This window comes from Artemia sp. Qi Xiang Cuo, chromosome 13 (genome assembly GCF_049724085.1).
Source record: "Artemia sp. Qi Xiang Cuo chromosome 13, ASM4972408v1, whole genome shotgun sequence".
Lineage (NCBI taxonomy): Eukaryota > Metazoa > Arthropoda > Branchiopoda > Anostraca > Artemiidae > Artemia > Artemia sp. Qi Xiang Cuo.
Window position 1 is genome coordinate 19,888,834 of NC_142806.1, and position 16,987 is coordinate 19,905,820.

The 16,987-nt window shown below is 35.5% G+C and overlaps 2 protein-coding genes across 3 annotated transcripts in view; one reads left to right on the top strand and one right to left on the bottom strand.

Annotated features, from left to right (window-relative positions):
* The window catches only part of LOC148945052 (inositol polyphosphate-4-phosphatase type I A), a 91,553-nt gene that overhangs the window by 20,384 nt on the left and 54,182 nt on the right, over positions 1–16,987 (top strand). For both annotated transcript variants that reach the window (XM_089099185.1, XM_089099186.1), the window contains exon 4: positions 629–789. In XM_089099185.1, coding sequence (XP_088955311.1) covers positions 629–789 — 161 coding nt within the window. The remainder of the gene's footprint in view (positions 1–628; positions 790–16,987) is intronic.
* On the bottom strand, positions 4,884–15,176 carry LOC148945053 (uncharacterized). Its single transcript, XM_089099428.1, has 5 exons — positions 15,065–15,176; positions 10,497–10,587; positions 8,151–8,279; positions 6,872–6,938; positions 4,884–5,449 (listed from the first exon to the last, which is right to left on the bottom strand). The coding sequence occupies exons 1-5, from the start codon at positions 15,174–15,176 to the stop codon at positions 5,318–5,320; spliced, it is 531 nt and encodes a 176-aa protein (XP_088955554.1). The 3' UTR covers positions 4,884–5,317.

Genomic DNA, 16,987 nt, shown 5'->3' on the forward strand with positions numbered 1-16,987 from the left:
AAATTTTGGAAAAAGGGGGATAAACTGGAACTCTAGAAAAAAAAGAAGAATGTCAGTGAAGTAACTATTTCTCAGAAATAACTTCTGAGAAAAATCTGAGGATCTACCGAAACTGGACATACATGGACATTAATTTAATTTTAGTTTCTATTTTTCTTCTTTTTTCCTTATTTAGCCTATGTGTAATTTTTTCCCTTTCTCCCTGTATTCCCGGCCATACAGACTTGTGGAGGATATACGATGCTGTACGCACCCTAGATTTCTCACAAATCCATTTTTTGTTGTTCTATTGAAAAGTGGCATTTTTATTGATAAAAGAAAAAAATACAGCCCCGTTCTTAGATTTTGAAAACTACATTTTTGCCCCCCCCCCCACTAATTTCTGCGAATTGACGGCACAAGGTGTTCTTTATACTTGTTTAATTGTTGTATCTAAATAAATCGTCCATCTATCTGTCAGTGTCTCGCAACTCCTTTCAAAAGCTTCATTCTGTTTTCAAACAGCTAAAATCGGTTAGCTTCCTTCTATTTTTTAATAACTAAAATTTATTAAAGATAAACTAGTTGGGTCTTTTTTTTGGCTAATTTATCATAGGCATTAAAAGATTCCAAACTAAAATACTTTCAGGCGAATGTGGATCCTTGAAGAAAAGGAACTGGTACGGGAAGTTGCGGGGGTGGCCGAACTTCGTTCACCATGGCATGACCGCTATGTGAAGCTTCTTGAACTACACATCAAAAGGGTTGCAGAATATGCCACGGCCCTAGAGTCCATTGATTGTCGGAAAGGTATGATTTTCTTATATATTTATATATATATATATGTATATATATATATATATATATATATATATATATATATATATATATATATATATATATATATATATATATATATATATATATATATATATATATATATATATATATATATATTATATATATATATTTTCAGAAGTAGAAGAAGAAGAAGAACCACTAATTTATCAAAATATGTAGAAATGGTTCACTATTAAGTTCTAGGGAGCCTGTGCGGCTAAAATATGTAATAATATCCTTCATAAGACAAATGACAGCCAAAAGAAAAACTGAAAAAATTGTTAGCATGAACACACAGACGCAGAGTTGTACTCATTTTTTTCTCAAAGTCACCCGATCAAAATTATGAGATAGCCATTTTGTTCAATAGGGTGGAAAATGTGATAAATATGTTTTTTATAACGATTTGATCCCCAGAAGTCACCGGGGGGAGGGCTGAAAGTTATGAACTTAACCCAATGTTAACATATAGTATTGGCTATTGGGAAATATTAAATAAAAAAAACAAGTTTTTGAAACTGAAAGTAAGGAGCGACATTAAAACTTAAACCGAACAGAAATTATTCCGTGTATGAAAGGGGCTGTCCCCTCCTCAACGCCTCGCTCTTTACGCTAAAGTTTTTTATTGTTTTAAAAAATAAAGTCGTGAGACAGAGTCAAACTATAGTGTAAAGAGCGAGGCGTTGAGGAGGGGACAACCCCTTTCATATACGGAATAATTTCTGTTCGTTTTAAGTTTTAATGTCGCTCCTTGCTTTCAGTTTAAAAAAATTGTTTTCTTTTATTTAATTTCTGATCGTTTTTTAGTTAATGCAGCTTTTATTTTGGCTTACCTTCATTGAATAAGTACAAAAAATTAGTGTAAAAATTTTACTCTTCTTTTGATAAATGGCTGTCTCTAAATTTGTTTCTGACGTAATTTACAAATTAACCTACTTAACGAACTTCTATATTCGTATATTTTTCTTCTGGAAAAAAATACAAAGTTGCAGATTTTTGCAGATATGAGCTTGAAACCTATGTAATAGGGTTTTTTGATACGCTGAATCTGACGGTGTGATTTTCATTAAAATTCTTTTACTTGTAGGGGATGTTTCCCACCTCTTTAAAAATCAGGTAAATTTTCTCAGGCTCGTAGCCTTTGATGATTAATACTAAACTTAATAAAATTTATATATTTAGAATCAGCATTATAAGCCCATTCTTTTGATACATTTATTGACATCAGAATTCCGTTTTTAAAAGTTTCGATTACTATTGAGCCGTATCGCTTTTTTTTATAGTTTTGTTTATTACGTATATGTTATTACGTATATGAGGGGGCTCTCCTCTTAGTGAATACCACGCTCTTTACGTTAAAAGTTAAAAAAATTTTTAATTCACACATCCCTGAAACACAACGGCCGTTTAATTATAATAGAATAGCTCTTTTGAAAGCACCAAAAAAAAAAATTGTAGCGTAAAGAGCGAGGTATTGACTTGGGGGAGAACCCCCTCATATACGTAATAATTTATGTTCGTTTTAAGTTCTAATGTTGCTCCTTAGTTTCAGCTGAAAAAACTTGTTTTTTTTATTTAATTTCTGATTGTTTTTTAAATAATGCTTGGAAATCCGGCGCCCCCTTCATAGAAATGTCCCTTACCCCAAAGAAACATCCCCCATTGAAAGATTCTCCCGAGTAACCCCCTCCTCCAGCCCCCCCCCCCCACCAGAAAAAAATACTTTCTGAAAATGTCTGTATACTTCCCAATAACCAATACAATATGTAAGCAATGGGCAAAGTTCATAACTTGCAGCCCTTCCCCTGGGAACTGTGGGGGATTAAGTCATCCTAAATGACATATTTTTTAGATTTTCGACTATGTTGAACAAAATGGCTATCTCGAAATTTTAATTCGGTGACTTTGAGAAAAAATGAGCGTGGGAGGGGGCCAAGTTGCCCTCCATTTTTTTTGGTTACTTAAAAAGGGCGCTGGAACTTTCAATTTTCGTTTCAATGAGCCCTCCTACGATATTCTAGGACCACTGGGTCAATACGATTACCATGGGAAAAAAACAAAAAAAAAACAATAAACACGCATCCGTGATCTTTCTTTCTGGCAAAAAATTGAAAATTCCACATTTTTGTAGATAGGAGCTTAAAACCTCTACAGTAGGGTTCTCTGATACGTTGAATATGATGGTGTGATTTTCATTAAGGTTCTATAACTTTTAGGGGGTCTTTCCCCCTCTTTTTGAAAATGAGCCAAATTTTCTCAGGCGCGTAACTTTTGATGGGTAAGATTAAACTTGATGAAACTTATATTTTTTAAATTAGAATTAAAATCTGATTGTTTTGATGTGTCTATTGGTATCAAAATTCCGTTTTTTAGAGTTTCGGTTACCATTGAGCCGGGTCGCTCCTTACTTACAGTTTGTTACCACGAACTGTTTGATACAGACGTTTTCAGGGGGAATTTTTTATGGTAGTGGGGGGGAGTGGGTCGGGGGTTATGTGAGAGGATCTTTCCATGAAAGAAGTTTTCATGGGGGAAGGGACATTGCTATGAACGGGGCGCCGGATTTTTCAGCATTATTTAAAAAAAGATCAGAAATTATGTATATATAAAAAACAAGTTTTTCAACTGAAAGTAAGGAGCAACATCAAAACTTAAAACGACAGAAAACATTACTTATATGATTGAGTTCAACTCCATGTCAATACCTCGCTCTTTAAGCCAAAGATTATTTAGTACTTTCGTAAGAGCTATATATTCTAATTAACGGCATTTGTGATTAAGGGTCATTTTTAAGGAACTGGAACAAAATTCAAACTTTAGCTTAAAGAGCAAGGTATTGACTAGGGGGCGAACCCTCTAATATACGTATTAAAAATATATGAATATAGAAGTTCGTTACGTAAGTTAATTCGTAAGTTACGTATATTTATTACTAATGAAAACGTTCGTAAATAAAATTAAACAGGTTTCGAGAAAGCCATTTAACCAAATAAAAGTAAAATTAATATTCAAATTTGGTTTTAATTATTCATGTACGGTGAGCCAAAATCAAAACCTCTATTAATTCAAAAACGTTCAAAAATTGAATAGAAAAAACAAGTTTTTTTTAACTGAAAGTAAGGAACGACGTTAAAACTTAAAACGAACAGAAATTATTCCGTATATGGAAAGGGCTGTCCCCTCCTCAACCCCTCGCTCTTAACGCTAAAGTTTGACTTTCTCACAACTCTATTTTTTTTTTAAACAATGAAAAACTTTAGCGTAAAGAGCGAGGCGTTGAGGAGGGGACAGCCCCTTTCATATACGGTATAATTTCTGTTCGTTTTAAGTTTTAACGTCGTTCCTTACTTTCAGTTAAGAAAAACTTGTGAGAAAGTCAAACTTTAGCGTTAAGAGCGAGGGGTTGAGGAGGGGAGTTTTAAGTTTTAAGTTTACCTAAGTTTACGCATAATACCAATATTACGAGACAATTTGCTGTTAACAGATGCAATATGGTCTTTAAAACTAAGGCTTTCATCAATTATAACACCAAGGTATCTAGTACTAGTAGATCTTACAATAGTATGGTGTCCTACTTCTATATTATTAATCCATGGATAATGTCCAGTAATTCTACCATAAATCAAAAAATTCGACTTATTATGATTCAGTTTCAATTTATATAACCGCATCCAGTTTTCAATCGAAGAAATACCTTGTTTCAACATAGTCATCAGCTCATTTTCAGTTCTAGCCGCTACAGTGAATTGGGCATCGTCAGCAAAACATGGTAGAATTCCTTTAGTACCGTAATTATCAATGTCTAAAGAACAAGACACATTACTTGAAGCTCTACAAAGGTCATTTATATAAACCAAAAACAACAACGGGCCCAAAACGCAACCCTGAGGTACTCCAATCGAAATATATTCAATTTTAGACGTAACTCCATCCATCACGACACGCTGAGTCCTTCCACTAAGAAAACTAACTATCAGATTTAAAAAATCACCACGTATACCACTACTATATAGCTTTTGAACTAGTATATCATGATCAACAGAGTCAAATGCTTTAGTAATATCCAAAAATATCGAAGTTATCTTCAGACCCTTGTCTAAAGCATCATTAATAAAAGTTGTTAAAAACAAAACTCCATGCTCTGTAGAATGATGACTCCTAAACCCAAACTGACTAGAACTAAAAAATTGTCTTTTTTCGAAAAAACTTACCATCCTACTATGAATCAACTTTTCAAACACTCTAGAAATAAATGGCAGTAAAGAAATCGGTCTATAATCACTAAAACAATTCTTATCCCCTCCTTTAAATATCGGGATAACATTCGCGCACTTTAGACAATCGGGAAATATTCCAGCTTTTAAACAATTATTTATCAGTCCTAAAAAATGACTAGATATAACAGGTAAAATCGACTTCAAAACCTTCAACGAAATAAAATCGCCTCCTGATGCACCATTTTTCATATAATTTATAACATCAAATAATTCATCAATAGTTACAGATTTAAGGTACGCAGACACATCACAATCTTCAGGTAGGAACTGACGAAAATCTCCATCTTGATCAAATACTGGCACCGATGATGACACACGCTGCCCAATAGTAGCGAAGTGATTACACATCTCATCTGCAACATTATTATTCATTCCAATATTATCTGGGCGGATCAAGACGCTACCAGGGCAAGTCACCGACTTAATCAATTTCCAAGTCTTACTCGGGTTACCCTCAACTTTTTTAAATTTAACCTTATAATATTCTACCTTAGCCAGTCGGAGTGCATCATTTAACCTACTATTATAAACTCTATATATTTCTTTATCATGAAGATCACTGCTCCTTGTTGACAACTTATATAAAAAACGTCTTCTACTAATTGACTGTAACAAACTCTTCGTAATCCAAGGTTTTTTTGGAGACACCCTTCTCTTCTGTATTCCTGACACTTCACAACATTCCTAAAACGTATCCTTAATCTTACCATACCAAAGCTCAAACTTCAAATTTAAATCTAATTCTTCTTGTAAAAATTTAAAGTCTAACTGTTCTATCCTAAGCTTAAATCTTGAAATAGTATTTGAATCAACTAATAATTTCTTAGGCTTAGGGCGAGCATCACAATTAATTATAATATTCTTAAATATACCCGGAACTAATATAGCCAAACCAAAGTGATCCGAAACATCATTTAACACAACACTTGACGAATCATGGGGAACATTCAAAAATACATTATCAATTAGAGATGAAGATGACTCCGTCACTCTAGTACAAATATTTACAGCAGGATGCATCCCATAACCTAACATTAAATTCAAAAAATTCTGGGCTTTTAAATTAGATGCTAAGAATCTCAAATCAATGTTAAAATCCCCACACACAAACCCCGGCATGTTCTTACGAATTAGAAGTTCTATTTGTTCCTCTAATAATTTCAAAAAACAATCTACACTAGCTGAAGGGGGGCGGTAACAAACAGCAATAAAAAATGGGTCACCATTCTTATCAACCTCCGTAACAAAACACTCAAAAATCATCTCTTTATTAACACACAAATCATCCCTAACCTTCACATTCAAATCAGTTCTAATATACAGGGCAAGTCCTCCATGCTGATGGTGAGTACGGTTCTTAACATGCATATTATAATTTAAAATATCCAATAGTCAAGAATTATTATTCATTAACCATGTTTCAGTAAGTGCAAGAATATGAAAATCAGATAGCATACACAGCTCCGACAAATAATCTAATGCACTATTTAACCCCTGACAATTCAAATGAAAAATGCAAAGTTTATCCGGTGCCAGTCAAGTATGTAAATCAACTGGGCACTTATAATTAACCTTCGGAAAAATATCATCTACCCCCATATCAAAATCCCTGTGAAGTATCCCATATCCTAAATCCGAAACACTCAATGGATTATTCTCAAGCCAATCCAAACGATCATTACGAACAATTATCATTTTTTATAAATATATATATATATATATAAAAAAGAAAAGGAGGGTAGTTGCAACCAAACCTAACCAACTGAATAACTTACTATAACTCGGAGGGTCGGTGGTCCCGTTTCCAACATAATTGAAGCTCCAGTAAAAACACAATATAACCTAAAAATAATAAGAAACATATTAACAAAATAGTATAAATAAACAAACGAATACAAAAAAGGTGAAAAAATTGTCACTAACACTAGCCTGTCACAATACAGGCTTACTGTTTCCATTACTTAATTACAGAAAATTATAATTGAAGAAAACACAATGCTCTACCTGTTTATACCACTTACCAATTCTAAATTATAAAACAAACAAAAAAAATTAGAAAAAAAGAAAAAATTTTAATTTTTTTTTCCAAAAACACAAATAAAAAAAAAAAAAAAAAAAAAAAAATCTTAACAAAATCTTAATTCACCATTAATGATATATAAACAACTATTGGTCACATAACACAGGGATAGGCTCATCGTAACCAAATTTTGCCGCCACACCACCACGGTCGATCTGTATATATGGTGGAACTGTATTGGAAACCCGTAATGAAACTCCTATATAATTTAATCTAGATTTCTTTACATACAACTTCCTTCGAGCTTCACGAACTGATAGTGGTGCATCATCGCTAACAGATATATTTCTATGGTGTCCAATAACTATACCTTTTAATTTCTTTCCGTTCTTAAGCACACTGACCTTCGCATCTCGAGAACCAACAACAACTTTTAAATACGGTTGCTCCTTACGGACATTACCAAGAACTCGAAACCTCGGGACCATGGATAGTCCTAGACCCTCCAAACACAACTGTTCAAAAAACGTTTCGGCTTGGATGGTATTTTCGCGGGGAGCATTCCAAACGATAATATTCGTCTCTGTATGTCGATATTCAGATGCCATACGCCGACGAGACAGATCTGCACTCCCGGTTTCATAATTTTTCGTTACACTAGCGATAATTGACATTTGATTTCTTAAGTTTCGAACATCAGATTCAAGCTGTGTAACACGTGAACTCGGAGTATTAACTTCTGATTTTAGCTCAGACTGTGTATTTTTCACTGACACCATACGATTTTCTAACATTTTTATACTATCGTTTATAGAGTCTAGTTTTTTACCATTTTCAGTAAGCATTCTTAGCATCTTAGCAAAATCATCCACCAGGGTCTTCAGTGAAGCGACATCGTTATTCCCTTCAGATAAAACGATCGAATTCAACAAACTGTTCTCAACAGACTGGGATCCTACTGGGACAGTTTTAGCAATCTTCCTTTTTCGCCCCATGGCAAGTGCAAATAAAATAAAATATGTAATCTCTCTTACCTATTTTGGCACCTATAATTTATCCACGTCGATGCGGACGTGCAGTTCGCTAAGCCACCGTTAATTTGGGCACGGCTAACACCCCTATCTCCTGCACCGACGATTTCCAACAGCGTTTGAATACCGACGCTACTTCAGGAATCACAACCAACTTTCAGGAATACTCTGTAGCGTTTTCAAAATTCAACTAATCAAAGATTTGCATTTCATTCCACTCCTCAGGGCAAGCGGTAAAGACACCTGATCTACTACTCAATCAGAGCTTGATTCATTGTCTTTGGCCTATATTCTTTTTTTTTCATAATTAAATGATGTAATCAAAGGTGTAAAATCCCTAGCCAATTCAATGTTTCGCAGTATCTTCACTGTCTAACAATAGAATCATTATTTTGAAATAGAATCATTATTTTACCAAAAACTCCATTTTTCTATAGCACTGTAGTAGCTAATGCTATTAACATCTTATTGCAGAGCGAAAATGAAAATAGTAATTTTAACATTATAAAAAACATGCAGATATATTTATGTAAAATGTAATAATTCTTTTAGGGTTTCAACAAAATCCGATTTGTCAACTGAAACTAGATTAATTCCTGAAAATTTCAAATAGAATAATTTTATTTAGCTGCAAACCGCAAAAATATTTATGGTGTCTGAGCAATAATTTTAATTTTTTAATTCAAACCAAAAAAAAGGTTAAGGCCACAGACGGCTACTGTGCAACTTCATATTGGGCGAACACGGAATGCAACCTAGTCAGTTAAAAATGAACCTTTGCCCGTGGCCAAACTGAGGGCATTTAGAACCCTCGGGACACCTCGCGTGACAAGCGGTTATTTGGGTTGCAGCGGTAGCTAGTAACCTAGTAAGAGACGATCACGTCCCATTGTAAACAAAAATAGCCCTTAACTCCTAAAACTAGAGTTAGATCAAAAAAAGAAGTACAGTGTTAGAACCGCCTTGTCCAATACCCCTATATAAGAAACTAACTGTCCCTTGACTTGAATAACGAAGAAAATTCATTGGCTTGAAAAAAAGAAAAATGGCTGCAAACACAAAATTCTGTATCGATGGCATCTTTTTTTCCTTTTTTTCCCTCAGCTAGCTCGGAACTGGAAAATCATAGAGAGCTAGGGAGATTGTATTTCTCTTACACAAGGTTTTTGACCTTGCTGATTCCAATGGTGCACTTTAAATTTCGACCTAACGCCAATTTTGAGGGATTTTAGGCTTTATTTGAGATCACCATAGTTTCTGTTCGTTATAAACTTTTACTTTTTACATTAACCGAAATAATAGTTACCATTCCTGAATCAGTGTCAGATGCCAATATTTTACCACTTGGCAGTTTTTTTTTTCAAAACATGTTTTATAACTCTTGGTTACTATGGGCTGTGATTCGCCTCTTACAAGATTGAAGCTTCAGCTGCAACCATGATTCAAGAGCTTGTTGCTGCCGGGCTATGTTTTTCATGCTTTTTAGGAGGACATATAAAACACGGTGAATATTTTCCTCTTCAGCAGCCTACAAAATCTTGCCTGTCTGTCAGTCAGAGATCTAACAGAAGATTTGCACTTCAAAAATTGTATATTATAAAGTAGAGTAGCTCGATTTAAATGACTAATGAACTGTTCTGTACCTTTCCTTACTGACAAGCACCTCAGCTTTTCATTTGACCAATTAATAAATCACAGTGGGGAAAAGACAGTAAACATTGCAGAACGCAGTGTCCTTTTTAATTGAATATTCCAAGTGTGGATAATCCTAATACCAATTTTTAAACTTTTTGTAACTTGTCTAAAGCCAATAATAGAAGTATTAGAAGGAAAACTTTGAAGCTGAGGTGGATAAGGCCTGATGATGTAGGTTGATGAGGTAGTGCTGTTGATTATCTGTCAGGGTTTTGGGGTAATTTCTGGGATTTTGCTCCACTATAAATTCTTGAGGTGGTATCCTGAGTCTCCTGGACTTGCATGCGAGCATCTTTTAGATATTTTCTCATTCTCAGTGCAGTAATTGATGAAGATACACTATACTTTCAACAACTTCGAAGGTTTTATCCACAGTGTGCTCTTTTTCAAGTATTTTCGATTGCTGGATTTCCCTTAAGATGAAATCACTTTTTTCCATCAGAAACTAGCTTCAGTAACATTCCAATGCAGCTGTCAATAATGGACTCGGTTTTTGAATCGCTGAAAGAGTCAACAAGATCTAAAGGAATGGGGACTCTATGGTACCATTGTTCGAGGACCGTTTAGTAATACACAAGCTTAGTCATTTTCCAACTGAAGAGAAATATTGTCCATATTCCCGTGGAAAGGATGGGGGAGTTGTGAAAGTCTAACGTCTCCTCATTCTCTTCAATCTCTACCAAAGTGTGTTGTAAGGTCTTGGCTGCTAAGTCATCCTCTTGATCTTCTGGTTGAACATCAGAAACTAGAAAGACGATGAGTCAGGAAAACTGTTTTGCTTTACCAAAATATTAATGAAAGTAAGTTCCAGAATCTCTTATTGGGCGGGGCTAAAGTTTATCAAATGCCTCTACAGCAGGGTCATAACCACGATTTTGTTGAGTATGGCTAGAGGGCTCACTTCAGGCCTGTTTATTCCGGGAAGATGCCGAAATTTTTGAATTTTCTACTTTATAGTCTTTGTTTTATATTTGACTCTCAGAAAACGTTTTATGATATGTTCAATACCTGAAAAAATAATCTCACCCCGTGTAGAAGCATTTTCATAAAAATTTAGTATTGCTAAGGGTATTTTTGCATGTTCTTCTATTTTAAATAAAGCCCTGCGCTTTTTGAAGCTCAGCCTCCTATATTGGCTACGTCCCTGGGTGCAAGAAATTTTGTTTTTGTACCTTCTAATTTTTTTAGAATGTGTCATCAAATTGTTATATGTGAGTTCAGTTGTCATAATCTCCTTGTCAGACAGGATTATGAAAAATATTCAAAATTACAGCTTAAAATTATCTTTGAAAGAGCTGATGTTGTTAAAAAGTTGTCTAGAAAGGGTCTGGTAAAACTTCATAGTAAAATCCAAAAGAAATGTTGTGTGTTTAACCAAAAGCTTCTAAGTTATGGACTGGCGACTGTGGAGCAGTTTACAAATGCAATGGACAATATGAGATAGCACTCTGAACATACGGAGGTCTATTTCTTAGAAAATTCGCATATTAATTTTTGAAGGAGTATTGCAGTTTATGTAGCAGTAATACCAATATATACACAAGCATAGCTATGAACAATGAAGGGAAAGCTATATTTTTCAATTATGGTCAAAACGAACCCGTTAGGGTTATTAGCATGTCTTTGTAAGACTGATGATTTAGAACAAAATCCAGGAATTTCTCCTCAAGAAAAAAGTATTTCTTACAGTGTTTTTGAAAATTATGTTAGTTTTACTGAATATTCGGCAAAAAACAATTTTGTCGTAGAACTCACAAAAATCCACCTATAACAATCATGGACGCTCCTAAAAGCGGATGAAGATTTACTAGAGGTTTTCCAGAGAAATTTCTTAAGGAATGTTCCGGGTACCCGGCTGACTGACCGTATTTCAAACAATAGGCTATACGAAGAATGTGGTTCAATACCGCTCTCTAGGGCTATAACGAAAGAAAAGTTGAGGTGGCTAGGGCACGTTGTGCGGATGAAGGATGACAGATTGCCGAAGATTGTTCTTTTCGGCCAACCATCTAGGGCTAAGCGGAAGCAGGTCGTCCCCGTCTGGGGTGAGAGGACGTCATAAAGAAAGATTGTAAGGAAATGAGAACTTTCTGAGCGGGTGTAAAAAGTGAAGCTTAGAACAGTTTGAGATAGAGGAGGAGCGTGCGTATCTCTGTTGGCCTCAGTCGGCTGGGTAATGCGGTGAGATGTTACTAGTAGTAGTAGCAGTAAAATAACGAACTCAACTATAACAATTTGATTGCACATCTAAAAAAAAATGCCTTTGATCTGGCAATGTCATCCTTATATCTGCAAGCTCTATCCGACGGATATTGAGACATCTTAAATTCTTTTTGAAATCCTTGTAAATAATATAACATTAAAATTTGCAACTGACAAATGGTTAATTTCTACCTTGACGGTTTGGATTATTATTAAATCAATTTCAGGGATCCGGGTTGCAGTGGTAGCTAGCAACTTGTAAGAGATGATAATGGCTAATACTAAGAAATCTAGTAACCCATAACTCCTAAAAATAATGTTAGATCAAAACAAAAAGTACACTATTAGAACCTCCTTGTCCAAAACCCTTATTTAGGAAGCTTAGCGTCCCTTGGCTTGAACAACAACGGACATATATTGGCTTGAAAATCAAGAAAAATTACTGAAACCAGGATATTCTGCGTCGAGGGCATCTTTTTTTTTTTCTTTTTTTTGTCTACCGCTAGCGGGGCACTTGAACATTGTAGAGAGTTGTTTAATGGCTCATTTAAATAAATTGATGTATTTAAACACCTTTTCTAATTTACAAAAATAATTTTTGAAATAGAATCAAGTTTTTACGAAAAAACTGTATTTTCGTGTGCAAGATTGTTGCATAAAGGATCGATCAGTTATAAATGGGAATTATGTAAGTTTCATTGGTATCATGGCTGCAGAGATCGTTGAAACCTAGTAAGGATAAAACCATGGCAGATATTGGACTTATTTAGCTGCCTGATTCTCTAAGATTTGTCTCTTACTATTGCTTCTTCAAAATAGGGACTATATGGCCGTAGAGATGGCTGAAACCTAGTAAAGAACAAACCATGGCACATATTGGACTTGATTAGCTACCTCATTCTCTGAAGTTCGTCTCTTACTATTCTATAAAAAAAGCCACAGTCTTTTTTCTGTTTGTGATCCGGGTTGCAGTGGTAGCTAGCAACCTAGTAAGAGACGTTCACGTCCCATAGTAAAAAATAAAATAGCCCGTAACTCCTTAAAATAGTCGGATAAAAAAAATTACACTATTAGAACCGCCTTGTCCAATATCCCTATATAGAAAGCTAACAGTCCCTTGGCTTGAATAACAAGAAAAATATATTAGTTTGATAATCAAGAAAAGTGTAATAGGAAGAAACGAACTCTAGCCCATAAAATACATTGTATAAAGAGTAACTTCGATAAAAAGTGATAACCATATAAAATGCAAAAAATATTTATAGTGTTTTAGCACCAATTCTACTCTTTCAGTTGAAATAGATATAGTCATAAAAGGGATCACATTCTTAACATTATAGAAGGCACATAGATAAAATAATCCGGGTTGCTTACATAAAGGACCGATTCAGTTCTTTATAAATGAGGACTACTTACGTTTCATCGGATTTAGCTGATAAAATATAATAATGCTAACAACTATAACGCATAAAATTGCTATCAACTACAACGCATAAAAATGCTAACAACTATGACACATAAAAATAGCAGCATAAATTCTACAATTCTATAATTTTATTAAAATTCACTCATTGTTTCTATATGATATTTATTATTGGGAGAGAGGGCATTGTGGCCTTTGGTGTCCAAGGAGGTAACAAAAATTCAGTTGAAGCTTTCAGGTAATGTTGTGGGGAGCGTTGAACCAAATCAATATAACATAGAGATCACAAAAAAAAAGAAAATAATTCCCTCTCTACTTATAGCCGAGCTCGAAATAAATAATACATGGACGGCATTTGCCTCTTTACTTAGGTAAGCCTTAGGACGTCTTTCTCTTTTCCCAATTGATATAAATTCCAAATCCTACTGCAGCAATAACAATAAGGCCTCCAACAATACCTCCGACCATTGCTGTAACATACTGATTTTTATCCTCATATCTTCATCTTTTTCACTCGGGTCTTTGGTTTCGTCTCCATCATGATCGGACTGCCTAATCTGATTTTATCCTCTACATCTTCATCTTTTTCTTGAACCCCCTAACCCCCCTGAATAGGGCCTTGTCTAGTTTCTTTTACTTTTTTGAATGTACACCCCCCCCACCACCCAAATCTAAGTCCTTCCTATATGCTTATAGACAAGGGAAGTCAGATAAGTCAGAAGCTCAGATAAGTCAAGAGAAGTCAGTCTGTTCCTAATCTTCATCTTTTTCACTTGAGTCTTTGGTTCGTCTCCATCATGATCAGACTGCCTAATCTGATTTTTATCCTCTACATCTTCATGTTTTTCACTTGAGTCTTTGGTTTCGTCTCCTTCATTGATCGGACTGCCTAATCTGATTTTTATCCTCTACATCTTTATCTTTTTCACTTGAGTCTTTGGTTTCGTCTCCATCATGATCAGACTGCCTAATCTGATTTTTATCCTCTATATCTTCATCTTTTTCACTTGAGTCTTTGGTTTCATTTCCATCCTTATCGGACTGCCTAATCTGATTTTTATCCTCTACATTTTCGTCTTTTTTACTTAAGTATTTAGTTTCATCTTGGTCATTATCAGACTGCCTAATCTGATTCTCATCCTCTACATTTTCATCTTTTGTCCTCAAGTCTTTAGTTTCATCTCGGTCGTGAACGGACTACCAACTCTGATTTTCATGCTCTACATCTTCATCTTTTTCACTTGATTTTTTGGTTTCGTCTCCATCATGATCGGACTGCCTAATCTGATTTTTATCCTCAATATCTTCATCTTTTTCATAAGAGTCATTGTTTTCGTTTCTTTTTTGGTCAAATTGAGGGTGATTCGTACCTGCAGCTCTCGTACCTGCATGATCGGACTGCCTCATCAGATCTTTATCCCCCATACCCTCATCTTTTTTAATTTGAGTCAGTGTTTTTGTCTCCATCGTGATCGGGTTGCCACATATGATTTTCACTCTCTAAATCCTTATGTATTTCATTTGAGTGATTATTTTCATCTCTATCTTGGTCTGACTGCTTAACCGCTTTTTACCTCAAATTGAAATTGATTTGTACCTGCAGGCGTTGGATCAATTTGTACTGCAATGTTTCGATAAGTTATGCCAGGAGCTGTTTCATCAGTTACACTTGTAGTTGTTTGAATAGTTCTAGTTGTAATAGGTCTCATTTCAGAATTTCTAAAACATATAATACAAAAGACCTTCATCACTATTGACTCTTAAAAGGAAACTAGAACTTCCAATTTTAACCAAATGAGCCACCTTTAAAGTTGACACAACCATCCCCTCCGTAAGAACCTTAAATGTCCCAGGGGCATAACTTACAACCCTCGCCCTCAGAATCTGTTGGTTTGTATCAACCTCAAAAGCCTTGTTATATGATATTTGGACTATTTTGAATAAAAAGGACTGTCTCAAAATATCTTTTGTATACATCTCGGGAAAAAACGACGTGTTTTTGTAAATGGGGGGGGGTAGCTGCGATCTGACCACTTTTACTTTTATAAAGGGCACGAGAACCTCTGATTGCCAGTCCAATGAATCCCCTTCGAAGCATATACGACCACCCTTTCTATAAGGACCTTATATGCCCCCAGGGCATAACTTACAGCCCTTTCCCTGAGAGCTCTAGGGGGAGGGGTGTCTTCCTCACAGACATAAGTTCCGAAACCTTCAACTACGATGAATAAAGTTGTTATCTCCAAATTTTGATTGGAGGCGTTAAGGGAAATGATGAGCGTGGAGGGGGCTGGCTGCTCTCAAATCACTTTTGACTCTTAAAAAGGGAACTATAGCTTCCAATTTCAAATCAAATAAGCCCCATCTGAAGTTTATACGAACGTCCATTCTATAAAAACCTTATATGCCCTCATGGCATAACTTACAACCCTATCCCCAGGGCGCTGGGGGTTGTGTCAACCTTAAAGGCATTGTTATATGTTCTTTGAACTATTTTGAACAAAACCACTACCTGATAATTTTAATCAGATGTGTTTGATGAAAAGAGGGGTTTTTGGTGAAGGGGGGGGGGGTTTAAATGCCCTCCATCACTTTTGACGCTTAAGAAGGCCTTAGAAAAGGCTTAACCAAATAAGCCTCTTCTAAAGTTAAACAACCATTCCTTCTATAAAAACCTTAAATACTCCGCGGCATAACTTGTGACCCTCGTCCCTAGGCTCTGGTGGTTTGTTTCAGCCCCACAAGTATTTTTATATGATCTTTGGAATATTTTGACTAAAATGACCGTCTCAAAACATTTTTTTCGTTGTATTTCGGGAAAACACGACATTTTGAAGAAGGGAGGGGGGTAAACTGCTTTCTGATAGCGTTGACTCTTAAAAAGAGAACTAGAAATTCAGATTACCAATCCAATGAGTCCCTTCTGAAGTATATACAACCACCCTTTCTATAAAAACCCTATATGCCCCAGGGCATAACTTACAACCCTTGCCCTGAGAGCTATGGGGTTGCCATCCTCAAAGACTTAATTTCCGGACTCTTCATCTACAATGAACAAAATTGCTATCTCCAAATTTCGATTTGCTATCTCCAATAACTTACAACCCTTGCCTTGAGGGCTGGGGGGATTTGTTATACTCAAAGAAATAATTTTCGCACCTTTTAAACACGTTAAACAAAATAGCTATCTCAAAATTTTGATTGGAAGTGTTTGGGGAAATGATGGGCGCGGGGGGGGGGGGGTCATTTGCTTTCCGATCACTTTCGACTAATAAAAAAGGCTCTAGTCGAGGCAGAGTAAGAAGGGGGGTGCAGGGGGGTGGGGTGGACCGCCCCGGATGCCAGCCCTGGAGGGGTGACAAAAATTGGTCTAAAAGGACACATGATTGATTATGGCTCTGTCGTGCAAATAGTGGGGTAGCAAAGTAGCTCTGCTACTTGGCAGTTTTCAAATTTGTTGGTAGATATTGTCTGAAAATACCATTTTTATATATAAGTATTTTAGTATAATGTTAGACAG